Raw genomic sequence first — 13492 nt, 5'->3', positions numbered from 1 at the left:
CAACTTTGTTCTCAGTGGAGACAATTCAAATCTCCAGCTCCGATTTCCCACGGATTTTCTAAATGTAGTTTTCTCTCCAGCGTTCGGCAAAAAGAGTTCTTTTTTTTGTTTTTTTTAGGTTTGGGGCTTTGTTATCAAGCTCAACATGGTGATTCTTCAGACTAATTCCTTAAAAAAGAACTGTAAAATAAAGAAGAAACACATTTTGACCAGTCAAGCAGGTGGTGTGGAATTCCAAGACTTTCACACACAGTGATAAAAAAACACACCAACAGGTTTCAAGGCCTGCCCGCTGATGTGCAGTGAGGGATTTCAGCATGCGAACATGTCCCTTTAGTGTGTGAGTGCAGAGATATGTGTATGTGTGTGTGTCAAAATAATGTGCAAAAGCATCAGAGGACAGTGGAAAAGAAAAAAACCCCAGACTGAAAACTGTTGCAACAGCAGTCGAATCTCCGGACTGGCGAACATCAAAAGTCACACCCCAACAGAAAGATCAAGAGTGCATGCAGACACAGTTGTCATCCTCTTTCCAGACAGAGGGGGAAATTTAAACGTAAAGGAAAATGGAAAAGAAGAAAGATAGAGCGTTAGTTCATGTTAGAAAAAAGTGGGTGCAAAAGAAAGGGTAAAATGGACTGAAAGAAAAACAACCTGGGCAAACCGGCTCACACCAACTTGAACCCCTGGGAGTAGGGACTTTAAAAACCCTCCGACAATCCCACCGCCTTCACCTGCACCACAGGGCCAAAATACTCCAACCAGGGCCCACAACCAGACTCCTAAACCACAGAACACATTTAATTTATGTTCAGCTGAGCTACAGTCAAAGCGTGGCTGAATAGAGTCCAGCTCCAAGAGATGGTTTTGATCTCAAGTTATAAACATTTCGATCCGGCCCTTGTTCTGCAATTTGGTCCTGCTGTGGGGAAAGGGTCAATCAAAAGCCTCTACCGCGTCTTGCTGAAAGCCAACCAGCGAAGAGGAATACATGAAAAAAAAAAATCCAATGTGAAGATTGAGAGAGACCAGACTCCCTGCAGCTCTTAGATCAGACCTGATCCCAGCATGTGTGTGTGTGTGTGTGTGAGAGAAACAGATTTTTGTTTCTGTGCATGCACGTGTGCCAGTGTATCAGCATATTTGAGGAGGAGTGTGGACTGTATGTGCACACACACATCCACCTCCACCTGTGCACTGGATGATGTATAGAGTAACATCTGATACTAGACTGATTCACAGCACGTGTTTGTGTGTGTCTGTACATGTGTATATGCAGGCAGTGATCTCATGCTGTTAAAGAGAATCGTCCCATTAGGTTTGATGGAGTGTTGTGGGGTTTCACCTGTGTGTGTGTGTGTGTGTGTGTGTGTGTTCATCATATACAGTATGCATGCATTTCTTTTGCAATCTGTGATGTGTGGGTCTCCACAAGTATATCTGTGAGCGTGGTCATCGGACTCACCAATGACGATGGTGGTGATCTGGTGCCTGCTGGCCCCGTGCTTATTCTTGACCTCACAGGTGAAGGTGGTGTTGACGGCGTCATTCACCTTTCTCACCATTAGCTTGTTGCCATCCACCACCACTGTCTCAGGCAAAGAACCAGATGCACTGTATGGAGAAGAGGAAGGAAGGAAGGAAAGGAAAGGAGGGAAGAAGAGGAATAGAGGGAAGGAACAAAAGGGAATGAGATGGTGAAGTGAGATTAAAAATGACAAGAAGGAATACAACATGATAAGCACAAGAAGAGATGAGGGATAGCAGATGAAAATACAAGTGAGAGGAAAGAGGGAGGAAGGGAAATTGAGAAAAATGGAAGAAAAAGCAGTGAGGAGACCATCAATTTTGAAGTATTGGATAAAAGAAGATGAAGCAAAAGAAAATCAAAAAGACAAATCGATGAGACAGTGGGAGAAGAAAATGAGAAAAGAAGATAGATGGGAAGAGATAGAGTGAGAGATGAAGAATAGAAAAGAAGAGGCTGTTTGTGACTGCGATATTCAAAGACAGCATTAATGTGAGCGAAATCACAGACATGCGAACAGCCGTTCTGTCTCCCCGCTCAATATTCATCAAGAAAACCACACACAACACAGCGCGCCATCTGTCCATCAGGATGAGATATTAGGAGCATTTGCGTTCATCAAAAAATTACTAAGAAATTGTGATTAAAGAGCAATAACTGCTATGCACACTTCTGTTGTGACTACAGACAATTAAAAACTGAAGGGAGACGAATCGACTGCACGGGCGGACAGGTTGCCATTCTTACGTGGTCCAGGTGACGGTGGTGGGCTCGGGGTTGGAGTTGGCCACGCAGACGAGCATGGCGTCTGAACGGCCGACATACCAGTTGTTGTCGTAGCCTTCTATGGACACAGAGGGAGGGTCTGAAAAAAGAAGACAACAGAAAGAGAGTTAGTTATTACAGGGTGCAATGAAATAGGATTTCTATTAGTTTAAGAAAACTAAAAGAGCACAGTGAGAGGAACTGAGATTTATACGACAGCTTGACGTCATCTGGTTTTCTGAGACTCTCCACAGGAATCCCACAGTGCAGAGTCGGCACTCATTGTTTATTCCTTCAGTCCAGAAAGACTGAGGCCTCTACAAGTAATACTACTGGTTAACTCATAGTTATAGAAGACGCCGGACCCAGAAGAAAACTAATGTAGTGGTGCTATAGCGTTAAAGTTATGACCCTTAAGTTTAACTATTGCAGCTTTATTTGTTTTTAATGTTTTGTTTCTGATCAGTTTTAGCTATAACCTCTTAAACCAAACAGACTTGGCCTCTAAAAAGCTCATAAAACGGTTTGTTTGACAATAATCTGAATAGTTTCTAAGGGACATCTGGAATATGGCACATCAGGTCACACAATCTACCACTGTACATTTAGTCTTTCTGCCAATCTCAAGCATCAACCTGAGCTAACACATAACCATATTAATTAATTTGAATTAGTCTAAGCTATAATGTTTCTGGATGTTTCTTAGTGAAGTGAGGTTCTTACTGGTGTTGTGCGTGAACTTGTGTGTTATCATTTTTACTCAACCTTTTATTTAATCTTGTACATTTGACTTTTAATCAAAAAAACTAATATTTGAACACAGAGCCGGCGAGCTCTCAACTCTCAAGGACACCAGGGATTTGTTTTTCAGTATATAGTTGATAGAAAGCAGGTCACAGTTGGGTCACTGTCATATTTCGTTTTATACCATGGAGTAGATGCGTGTGCAGGTTTAGTGATAGAAGAAAGAAAAAAACTAAAGCAAAAAGCAGTGGTATTAATAAATGTTCAGAAACGTGTTGAAATGTCACGTCACAAACAAAACCTGTGTGTCTGCTACACATGGTGGTGTTCAAAAAAGAAAACCACCTCACGTTAAACAATATCTCCTTCAAAATCGTGACGAGAATAAGAAGAACTCGGTTAGTAAAAGTGTCACAAGAGCGTTGTGTTAAAGTGACTGCAGCAAACAAGCAGGAAACCTAAGTGGCTTTCTTTCCTTGAAAGAGTTAGTTTGAAAACTAAAAACAGACTGAGAGACTGAAAGGAAAGTGAGATGGAGAAACGCAGAGGAAGGTGTCGAGGCGGTGAGAGAAAGAAGCAGCAGGACAGGAGGGTTAGGAGCATGAAGTGTGTGTGTGTGTGTGTGTGTTTCTCCTAGAGAGTGTTGACCTATAAAAGCTGATCTCAGTAACACAGCAGACAGGAGACATGAGCCCTCACACCATCACTAAACTAACACATCCACAGCGAGGAGGCACCGTGTAAGCGTGTGCGCGCTCTGGTCCTTCTATCACTGTGAGGCCCAATTTGCGTTTGCATTTCAGCCCTTGTTAAACTGAGATCGAATAAATGTGGCTTTGTTAGTTCTGCTGTGCATCTTGAACCACATGTAGTAAATTTGGTTTCCTCTGAGCAAATTGAGAAACAAAGCGACTCTCAAAGACCACTAGGACACGCAGCTGGAGACTAGGCAGAGGTGACCGGTTACAGCGTTGGAGTAAGGTTGGAGACACATTAAACTGAAATAAACACTGGTTGTGCTACTAAAGACTTGTTGACCTACTTATTCTTCTCCTTGTTTCTGCTCCACTGTACATGATACTGCACTAATGAGTTTTTGCCACCATTTCGAGACCGCTAAGCATGAATAGACACAGCAAAAACACCCATGCCGGCAGGTTGGAAGGACCCCCCATCCCAATACTGCACACTACCTTACACGTAGATTAACGTGGCGAACATTCCTGCAATAATCCCAGCTTGAATTGGCAGTGAGAGAGAGTTGAACCATTTGTATCAGTTTGACTTTGTTTTACTTTGGATAGGAGCTGGTTTAAGTTTAAAGTGAGATTTTGGGTTTAGCAGATAAACACTGAGTGGCCACACAAGTATATAAGCACAGACACAGTATTTGAGGTTGTCTTACTGCCCACAGTGCAGATAATGATAGCTTGAAAAGTGGGATCTGTCAGCCATTTTTGTGTTGATATTTGAGTGTTCAAATACACCCTGGCAAACACAAATACTGCACACACACACGTATAATAGATGTTCTGCTTATATAGAGAGGTGTAGAGTTTGTGTATGTTTCTGAGAAGCCAGAAAACATAATTCGACAGCTGGATGGGCAGGCAGGACCCTGTGCATGAGAGTGTGTGTTTTCAGAGGTCTTGTAAAAATTTTTAAAATGTATTCCTCGTTATGTCTTGCAACAGCTTGACAGGCAGTTTGATTTTGTGTGTGTGTGTGTGTGTGTGTGTGTGTGTGTGTGTGTGTGTGTGTGTGTGCGGCAGAAAAACTGCAGATTATTAAAGAGGCTGAGCAAAGACAAATTTGTTCTATCTTTGCAGTAAACGACAGCAAGGTCACACAGTTGAGAAGATGCTGTCAGCATGCTTAAATCTCTGTAAAGCCACGCTGAACCTGTGTAATATTTTAATCCCATGTAAATTAGAATGGAATTAAATGGATTAAATAACGGCAATGTGTGCGCACATATTTTTGGGCAAATATGTTTATTCTTGGTTTTCTATGCTCCTAAAAATATAAAAGATAAAAGTTCTGTGCCAGCATATTGTGCATCTCTTGCAGTAAACATTGCTCTGAAACAAGAATGAAATGTAAATTAAATATCACAATGGTAGAGAAACTATAATTTAAGTATGTCCAGCGATCTGTTTAATAAAAAGTGTGTTAGTTATAGGCTAGCATCATCACTCCACCTGGGATCATGTAAACATATTCAGGGCAAATAAAGGTTTAACACAGTTTTAGCCAAGGCAGAGTCAAGTTGAGAAGTGGTTTTAGGATTTTGTTGCCGTGTAAATTCACTCCAAAGAGTTCCAGTGGCTGACTGCATAATAACCTACCACCATAATGAATCAAATGCTAAGTAGAAAAACACAAGTGGTAAAAATTTGCACTCCATTAGCACATACAGTCGCACGGCTATCAGTCTCTTTGCACTGCCATGTATAATAGAAACACTGGCCTATAGAACAAAATAAAATCATGTTTTATTCATATTTCTGTGTTGCACCCACAGCGTTTGTGGGAGCAAAACTGAAGACACGTTCTCAGATGTTACTGCAAATAGACCAGATGTTGTTTTTGTTGTTTTATAGATCATTATAAGGTGACTTGGAAGAGGGTGTATCAACAAAGTGCCGAACATTGACATTTTAAAGCATCATATTGTCATCATCTCACAGCTTGGATATAAATGTGCACTATTTATCTTTATGTTTTGCAATCTGTGTAATGTCTGTAGATTAGTGATGAAGGATCTGCAGGTGACTGCCAAAGTAAAGGCCTACAGGCTCTGGCAAAGCACTGATCTGTGTCTGAAGTTCTTGCCAGACAGCAGTTCTGGATCCAGCCAAGCTATATGTATTATTAGTTGGACTTATGACACATCATGGCAAGAAAGTATCCTCTGGGGTTTGACTATATGAAAATATTTATAAGTAATGACTTACATTCCACTGAGAGCCTGACAGTCCGGGCCCACGGCCGCTCCTGTGTCCTCTGTTCAACCATGCAGGTCACCTCCCTGCCGTTATCCGCTGGTGTTGGGACCAGGCGATACGAGCTGCGTACTGTTACCGTCCCGTCTGGGCCGTTTGTGGTGCTGGTTGAGTGGTTTCCACCGAGTGACGTCAGCCACTTGATGGTGGCTGCTGGTTTGCCCTCCGCCGCCACACATTCAGCTACCACCACCGACTTGGTGCCGGCCTGGACAGTCACCTCGTTGGCTGTGTTCTTCGGCTTCGCTGCAGGGGGAAGCAACAGGCAGACAAAAGGTGAGATAGAGGGCGAGCAGGATGGAGAAAGATATACATAAGGAGTGAGAAGGAAGCAATGATAAGAATCAGGCAGGACACAGAGAGTGGGGAAGGAAAGAAAAACAGAAAGAAATACAAATGACAGTGGGGGAGAAAGATGAAAAACCAAAGAGTGGTGGAAGGAATGAGACATCAAATGCATTGCAGAGAAGGAGAAGAGGGAGGAATGCAGCAGGAGAGCAGAGAAGGAAGTTCAATCAATTTGTTGTGCATATACACCGTGGCATCCTACTGTGGCTGTAATGAAACATAGGAGGGGGACCCTCTGGTGTGACCCGAGTCCACCCGACCGATCACAAACACAGGAAGAAGAAGTATAGAAAGATCCTTGAAAAGTCTACATTTATATCTAATGAAGAAGTACAAAGTTTAAATCACGTCATAACTACAGTACCTACAGTCTGGAATACTTTCATACTAATCCGAAAACAAAGCTCATTCTTCATATTCTGCAGTTAAACTTCTCAGGAGGAAAAACACTCGTGTCTTTTGCTCAGTGACAATGCAAAGTTTTGACATCAACCAGTGAGTCTTAGCAGGTAATCCCTCAATTCAAGTGAGACATCGAACATGGCAGCAGTTGCAAAGCTTCCACATTATAGCAGTAATATGCAAAACGTGGTTCTCCATTTCCAGTCCCATTAGCTTTGTTAAATCGATCTGGACTTGTTATATAAAGTGGCAATGTTCCATGAAAGTGTCCTTTCTTTCTTAAAAGGAGGAAAAACAACCTCTGACATGCTACCAATCAATCTGTAAATGTCAGTGAATTCCATTATTTCATGTTGTCAAGTGTTGCAATGTCCCTTTGCTGTTATACGCAGTCTTTTTAAACTTATGTCATCTTGTAACGTAGGTTGTGATTTAGTAAATATCCCCTAAATGCCTTTCAGACTGTTTTATGCAGCTTTATATATACAGAAACACTGATGGACATGCTGCAATTGCAAGATTTTACAAAAAGTCAGGCAATTATTGCCTGCTGGTTTATTGAGGCTACTGTCAGTGGAAAAATTGGTTTCTCTGAGGGTTCTTTGATGGATTTCTTTCCACTACATGAATCAGGAAAGAAGTTCTTGCTCTTTCAGACTAAGGACCTCATAAGTTTATGTTTCTGTTAACCTTCCCCTGAATCATTAATTGCTTTCGATTAGAGACTTAACAATAGTCAAGTGAAATTTAACTGTCAACTCATCAGTTTGGTTTTAACAGCTGTATTGTTTATAATCTCTAAGTTTATGAGAATTGCAGTTGCAGCACTAGGATGTTCCTCAGCAATTTAGCATGTTACTAGTTAGCTTACCACCTAAAGTAGATCACCAATTAGTCCTGAAAGCAGTGTCATGCATCAATTATGCAAGAAACATGCACATTAGACACATTTATATAATAATATAGGATTTAGTATGAAGTATTTCTATATACAACCTTTATGTTCGCTGTTTGTTAATTTATTAGAACGTGAACAACCTATTAATCTGTTAACATGTTCCTCTAATATTCACATATATGGACTGAATCATAATGTTGATAAATGCAGAGCAAAGGAAATGATGTCAGGTAAATTAGGTCAGTGTGGACACAAAACCTCTGGTGGCTTAATAAACCACTTTAAACTCTTGCCTGACACCGTTCAGTGCTCTCTGAGGCTATACGATGACAATGAAATGCTTTGAACAGTAAGTAGATAGGAAGCTGGGTATGATTTGATGTTAATAAAAACACAACTTGATTAATATTTTAATTTGAAGAGGGTATTAAAAGTCATGAGTGAGTTAAATTAGGCTACTTTATTATATGTTGTAAAACTTACAAGTGTGTGAAGGCAAACATTTACGAATGAAAATCTAAATTCAAGAGCTCTGTCAAACTACAGAACATATAATAATTTGCACTATATTTATACAAGATAATTAACACAGCTCATATTAATGTGAATATACAGTAATTGAACGCAGCTTACTTTTAATATTAACATAATGCTAATAAATATAGAATATTATTAGTCTGCTTCAAGTTTCAACACACTTCTCTGAAATAAAAATAAATAGCTTCCATCAACATTTTTAATCAAAACATTCATAAACAGTGCACTTCAAGTAAGTGTACTAAAACACAGGCTAATGTACTATAGTATGAACATGCTCATAAAAAGTCACTCAAACACATTTTAAAATGTATTTTCATCAAATATACTAAAATGTGTCTTAGATTTAGTGAATGTTAAAGTACATTTGCTCTAAATATATTACTAGGTGTACTGTTAATATGCTTCTACACTGGTACAAATGTACTCTTTTTAACTTTTAACAAACTTTAGATGCTCAAAGTATATTTGAAGTTCTCAATGTTCTAAATAGACAGTATCCACATTATCTGGTTTAGTGAACAGTTACTATTCCTCATTCAACTCTGACATCAATGCTTGTTACTATTAGTTATGTTTATTAGTAGATGGTGTATGATGATGTCAGCTTTATGTTTTAATTGGTTTCAGTGTTGATCTGTGAACATGTTTGTGAGAGGCACACTGTATCCTGAGGCCGTTAGTCTGTTAAGTTAGGAAAGAGCTATGCAAACACAGTCCATTTACTACAAATGCAGGAAGCATAGAAATACTGTCTCTATGAAACCTGAAGATATCGAGAGCCGCAATAGACAAAGACGACAAAGCCAAAATGAGAAGAGAGCGGAGAGTTCAGACATGAAGGAGATTTGTAAGAGAGGGGAGAAACAAAAAGCACGGCAGAGGAGTCGAAATAGACAAACAGCGAGAGGGAGGCTGACCACGCAGAAAGTAGAAGAGAGTAAAGCAGAGTGGCAGAAAGGGGTTGAATTGATCTTAGAGCTTTAACAAGTCGCGAGTATCCTTCCTTGATGTGTTTCGTGACATTGCATCCAATTGAACCCACCGCTCCTCCTCACATCAGTCTGAGGCATTTTGAGTACAGAGTAATTAGAAGGCAAGCAGGGAGCCATGCTGGCGGAGTTGAATAAACACCGCGGCCCCCACACACCCGCCCCCACGCCCCCTGTGGTAGTATCAACAGGCTGAATGCCAGAGGCTTACAGGGAGACGGGAAAAAAACGCATTACAGTAACATTTCCAAACGCAGTTAGCTGGATGAGATGAGTTTGGTTTAGAAAAGCGATCACTTAGGAAGCTGGAGAGGTGAACACATTTCTGCAGAAGTTATATTCACCACATATTTTTGTTGTAAGTTCAAACACACATTTTGATGTGGTTTTTTTTTTTAAATAACAGAAATATTACAGTTATAGGCTGTTTTAAACTCCCACTCACATTTGTAGATTACGGTAGAATTTGACCTCTTAAAATAATTTCATTTCAAAGTTCTAGTTTTCTTTCATACTCTAGAAACATTTGCTGTGGAAGGATGCTCGAGACTCAGCCGGGCAGATGTTTGACCTAACTTAAACCTGGGACTTCTTCCTTTTAACCTTGGCAACTGTAACAGAACAAGTCTCGTGATTGGACGACTGCCAGTTTGAATCCTAAACCAGTTTGCGATATCTGCCAAGTGCAAAGATTTGTAACAGAGTGTGAAACCGGCTGTTGTCGAATAAAGGTGGTTCTCACCCAGGACAGCTGACATCTGTCAAATTCAGCTTTGTTTTGTAACCACACACCCAGACAGCAAATCAGAAAGGTCCTGTACTGACCCACATCCTGACATGCAATAACACCAATGTAGCCATCGTATTCCGGCTTCCAGAGCACCAACTCATCTTTGACATGGACCAAAACTGAGCCAGAACCGAGCCGGGCCGTAGCCTTTTGAAGATCCAGCTCTAAAGTAGATTACTAGTGGACTGTTGCACTTGGCTTTGAATCCAAGAGCTGCACAACGTTACATGTTGCTTGTGAGAGATGAAAGATTTTTGGATCTAAACTCTTTAGCCGTTGCCAACCCACCTAAACCCTTTACTCCACCAAATATTAGCCAGAATCATCGCCAATCTCAGTTGTGTGGCTGTGTGCAGCTTTTAAAACTGTTTAAAGCAATCTGTCCAGAATCACAGGCTGATTACATCCACTAGTGGACCACTAGCGAGGTCAGAGGTCAGTCAGTCCACGACTGACTGGACTGTGTGTTTTTTTTCCATCAGTGTCATTTATTAGCACATTTCTCTATGTTTGAATCCACATCAGGCTCCTCTAGATTAAAAAGACCAGTAAATCTGACCACTTTCTAAAACCCTTGATGTGACCTTTAGAGCTGCCATTAGCCCAAACTTCAACTGTAGTGCTTCAAGCATAAAATGGAAAACAATATACAGTTAATCTACAATTCATCAGCTGGGTTTTAACATGAAGTCTATCACCAAATGATATCTGTCATGCTTAGCTGAGGCTGCAGAGCAGAAGGATCTGGTGGCAAACTGGTTCCTCTGCCTACTCCCTCTCTAAACATGGATTTATTCACAGTTGTACCCCGATAAAGACAGCCAAGTGATGCATTTTTTTATTTTTTTATTTTGTGCTTTGCTGCATACATTAGCCGAAAATCAATAAGGGCTTCTGGATCTCGTTAATTTTTTGGAATGCGTGTCTCACCAGCTGCCCAGGTTTGTAAACATCTTCTCTCAGCTTGACACACTGCTGCTGAATATTTCCAGATATTGTTGGCAAAAACATCTGCTTGGCTCTCTACGTTTCCTCAACTGTTAATAATACATGAATATTCTAGGAACACAGGGGTAGTTTATCCTGCAATTATTCGTTTTGTGTGTTTCGTTATGACAACTCGTTATTTGCTGCTATTGAAATGTTGACAAAATGCATTAATTTAAGCACAAGACTCATTTAGCTAATTTAAGCTTGAAAACACAAGCTGGGGGCCTAAAATGTAAAAAAATATATATATATATTTAGAAAACGAAAGAAGGAATAATCTCACGTCAAAGTCATAGTTACTACGCAAAAACAAAAAGCTGAAAACTCTCCTAAACCAGCTCAAACTCGCCTCTGAACTCAATAAAATAGCCATTTAAACCCAGTCTACTGCTGCACTGAACTGCAAGTTGCTGATGTGATGCTAACTGAAAGCAAATGGACACTCAACAAATGTAAAGACATGTGTACAAATTTATCAAGGTTGTTGGTTCAACTAAAACATCTGTTAGTGTAGTAAACTGTGGTGCCATGAACGCCTTCTTTAACTAAAGGTGGTAATGACTGTAAAAGTGAAGATATTTCTACTCATAGTTTTGAAAATGCACCACTGAGGCCAAAGGTAGGCCGGTGGGACTGGTTCAGTAATTTCCGTTTAACCTTGAGTAATCCAGGGGAGTTTGTGTTGCATACATCATTTCTTCAAAGCAAAACCCCGTTCCTCACTCACACTTTTATTCACCAGGGAGCTGCACAGTACAACCACATTCTTACAGCCGCTGGTCTCTGAGTAGCTGACTTGAGCTACTGGGGTCATAAAGCCAAACAATGAGAGAACTTATACATATGTTCACTGGCTGAGATTATTGAATAACCTACATGAATAAACAGAAGACAGAGGATTTGGTCTGCAAACATTTCTCTGGTGCAGTTGCAGTATGTATGATTAGATAAATAATTCTATACTTTAAAGCTGCAGTTCATGTAGAAAATAAGCACTGCATGTTTAAAAAGTGACACAATAGTTACAATACAGTAAATGCTTGAAAAATGCAACTGAGACAAAGCTTGTGTCTAAACAGCATTTGATTGTAGTAGATTTTTATATCATTATTTTAAATCCTGCCTGTTGTATTTTTGTTTTTTAGCTCTTTAGCTCCACCCACTAATTTAAACTCCACCACTGAGTCATTTCTAGTTCACACTGCAATCCGCCACTTATTCATCTGTTGATGCCTGAACTCCAGCCAGAGATCCTCCAGTCTGTGGTGCACTCCTCTAACCTCTGGACTCTCATCTCCCTCTTCAAATTCAAAACTACATGGACAATTTTTCACTCTGAGGACTTAAAAACACTTATACCAGGCTACTGATCTACTAGATTCTCCCTCACCTGTAACCTTATTTCTGCCCTCTATCCGATAAGATGAAGTATAATTAGCTACCATTCATTTCACATGGTCTCCATTTATGACAGCATGATACGTTCACTGTCGAGTGAGTGATTTTTTTTTATTCACCCCAGTAAGTGGTAATACGATTGGCGGGTGGTGGTTCTGTACCCAATAAGTTATAATACAATTGGCTGTCAAGATTATGTATTCATACCGAAATAAGTTGTGATTTGATTGGGGTACTGGCGGTTCTATATCCAATAAGTTGTAATATGATTGGCTGCCAGCATTTGTGGATTTAATAAGATCTAATATGATTCGTTCATATGGATTCTATATCCAGTAAGGTAAAATGAGACGGTCTTCCAGTGACTTTGAGACACTTAGCATGCCAAGTGCATTTACATGGACCTGAATCTGTCCCGAAGAAATTGGCACTGCTGCAATTTCAGACAAAAGGTGAGTCAGTGAGCTTTCCAGCAGGTATTTCCCAGTCTACCTCTGCTTTGTGCCAGCAGCAGCAGTTTAGGAGGCTTAGCCCACATCCATCCGCAAGCCCACCAGAATATCTCTTCATGTTTTCTCTGCAAGAAAGCCAAGTTCTGCAGCTCCGGTGTGCTCTGTTCTCCGTGAGGGAAGCTTCCAGAGTGGCTTTTATATTGTTGTGTGAAGGTTTACTTAAAAAAAAAACTACTGGGGAAATTATTTCTGGACCAGCTGGGAGAACACATGAAAAGAATAGTAAAGCTCGTCTTTCCACGAACCCCACCGGCTGCAACAACTGGGGTACTGTAATTAAATAATTTTAATTATTGCCTGCTTATCGTACAGCATCTCCACGGTGACTTGTGAGAGTCTGTGCTAACTGTTTTAGTGCTGAAGATTAGAGTCCCTAGACCAATTTTTGGAGGCAATATCAAATTACCTACAGTGTCACCACACCTTTAAGATTCTGCTGTCTTTATAGTCCTCTTTTGAGTGTACTGGGAGCAAAAACATACGGTTTGTGAAATTGCAAATGATTTCCATCCATCAATGCATCCATCTATTATCCACAGTGCACAGCTTATCCTGTGCACCCCATTTGTGCAAAAGAAAAAGG

General features: G+C 40.4%; 1 protein-coding gene across 3 annotated transcripts in view; it reads right to left on the bottom strand.

Moving 5' to 3' along the window:
* Positions 1-13492, bottom strand: part of pvrl2l (PVR cell adhesion molecule related 2 like) — a 232702-nt gene that overhangs the window by 119864 nt on the left and 99346 nt on the right. For all 3 annotated transcript variants that reach the window (XM_026347441.1, XM_026347442.1, XM_026347443.1), the window contains exons 4-6: positions 5995-6288; positions 2276-2393; positions 1466-1614 (exon numbers count right to left, since the gene is read on the bottom strand). In XM_026347441.1, coding sequence (XP_026203226.1) covers positions 1466-1614; positions 2276-2393; positions 5995-6288 — 561 coding nt within the window. The remainder of the gene's footprint in view (positions 1-1465; positions 1615-2275; positions 2394-5994; positions 6289-13492) is intronic.

This window comes from Anabas testudineus, chromosome 11 (assembly GCF_900324465.2).
Source record: "Anabas testudineus chromosome 11, fAnaTes1.2, whole genome shotgun sequence".
In the NCBI taxonomy this organism is placed as follows: Eukaryota; Metazoa; Chordata; class Actinopteri; order Anabantiformes; family Anabantidae; genus Anabas; species Anabas testudineus.
The sequence above is the reverse complement of the archived record's forward strand: the minus strand, read 5'-3'. Positions and strand labels throughout refer to the sequence as shown.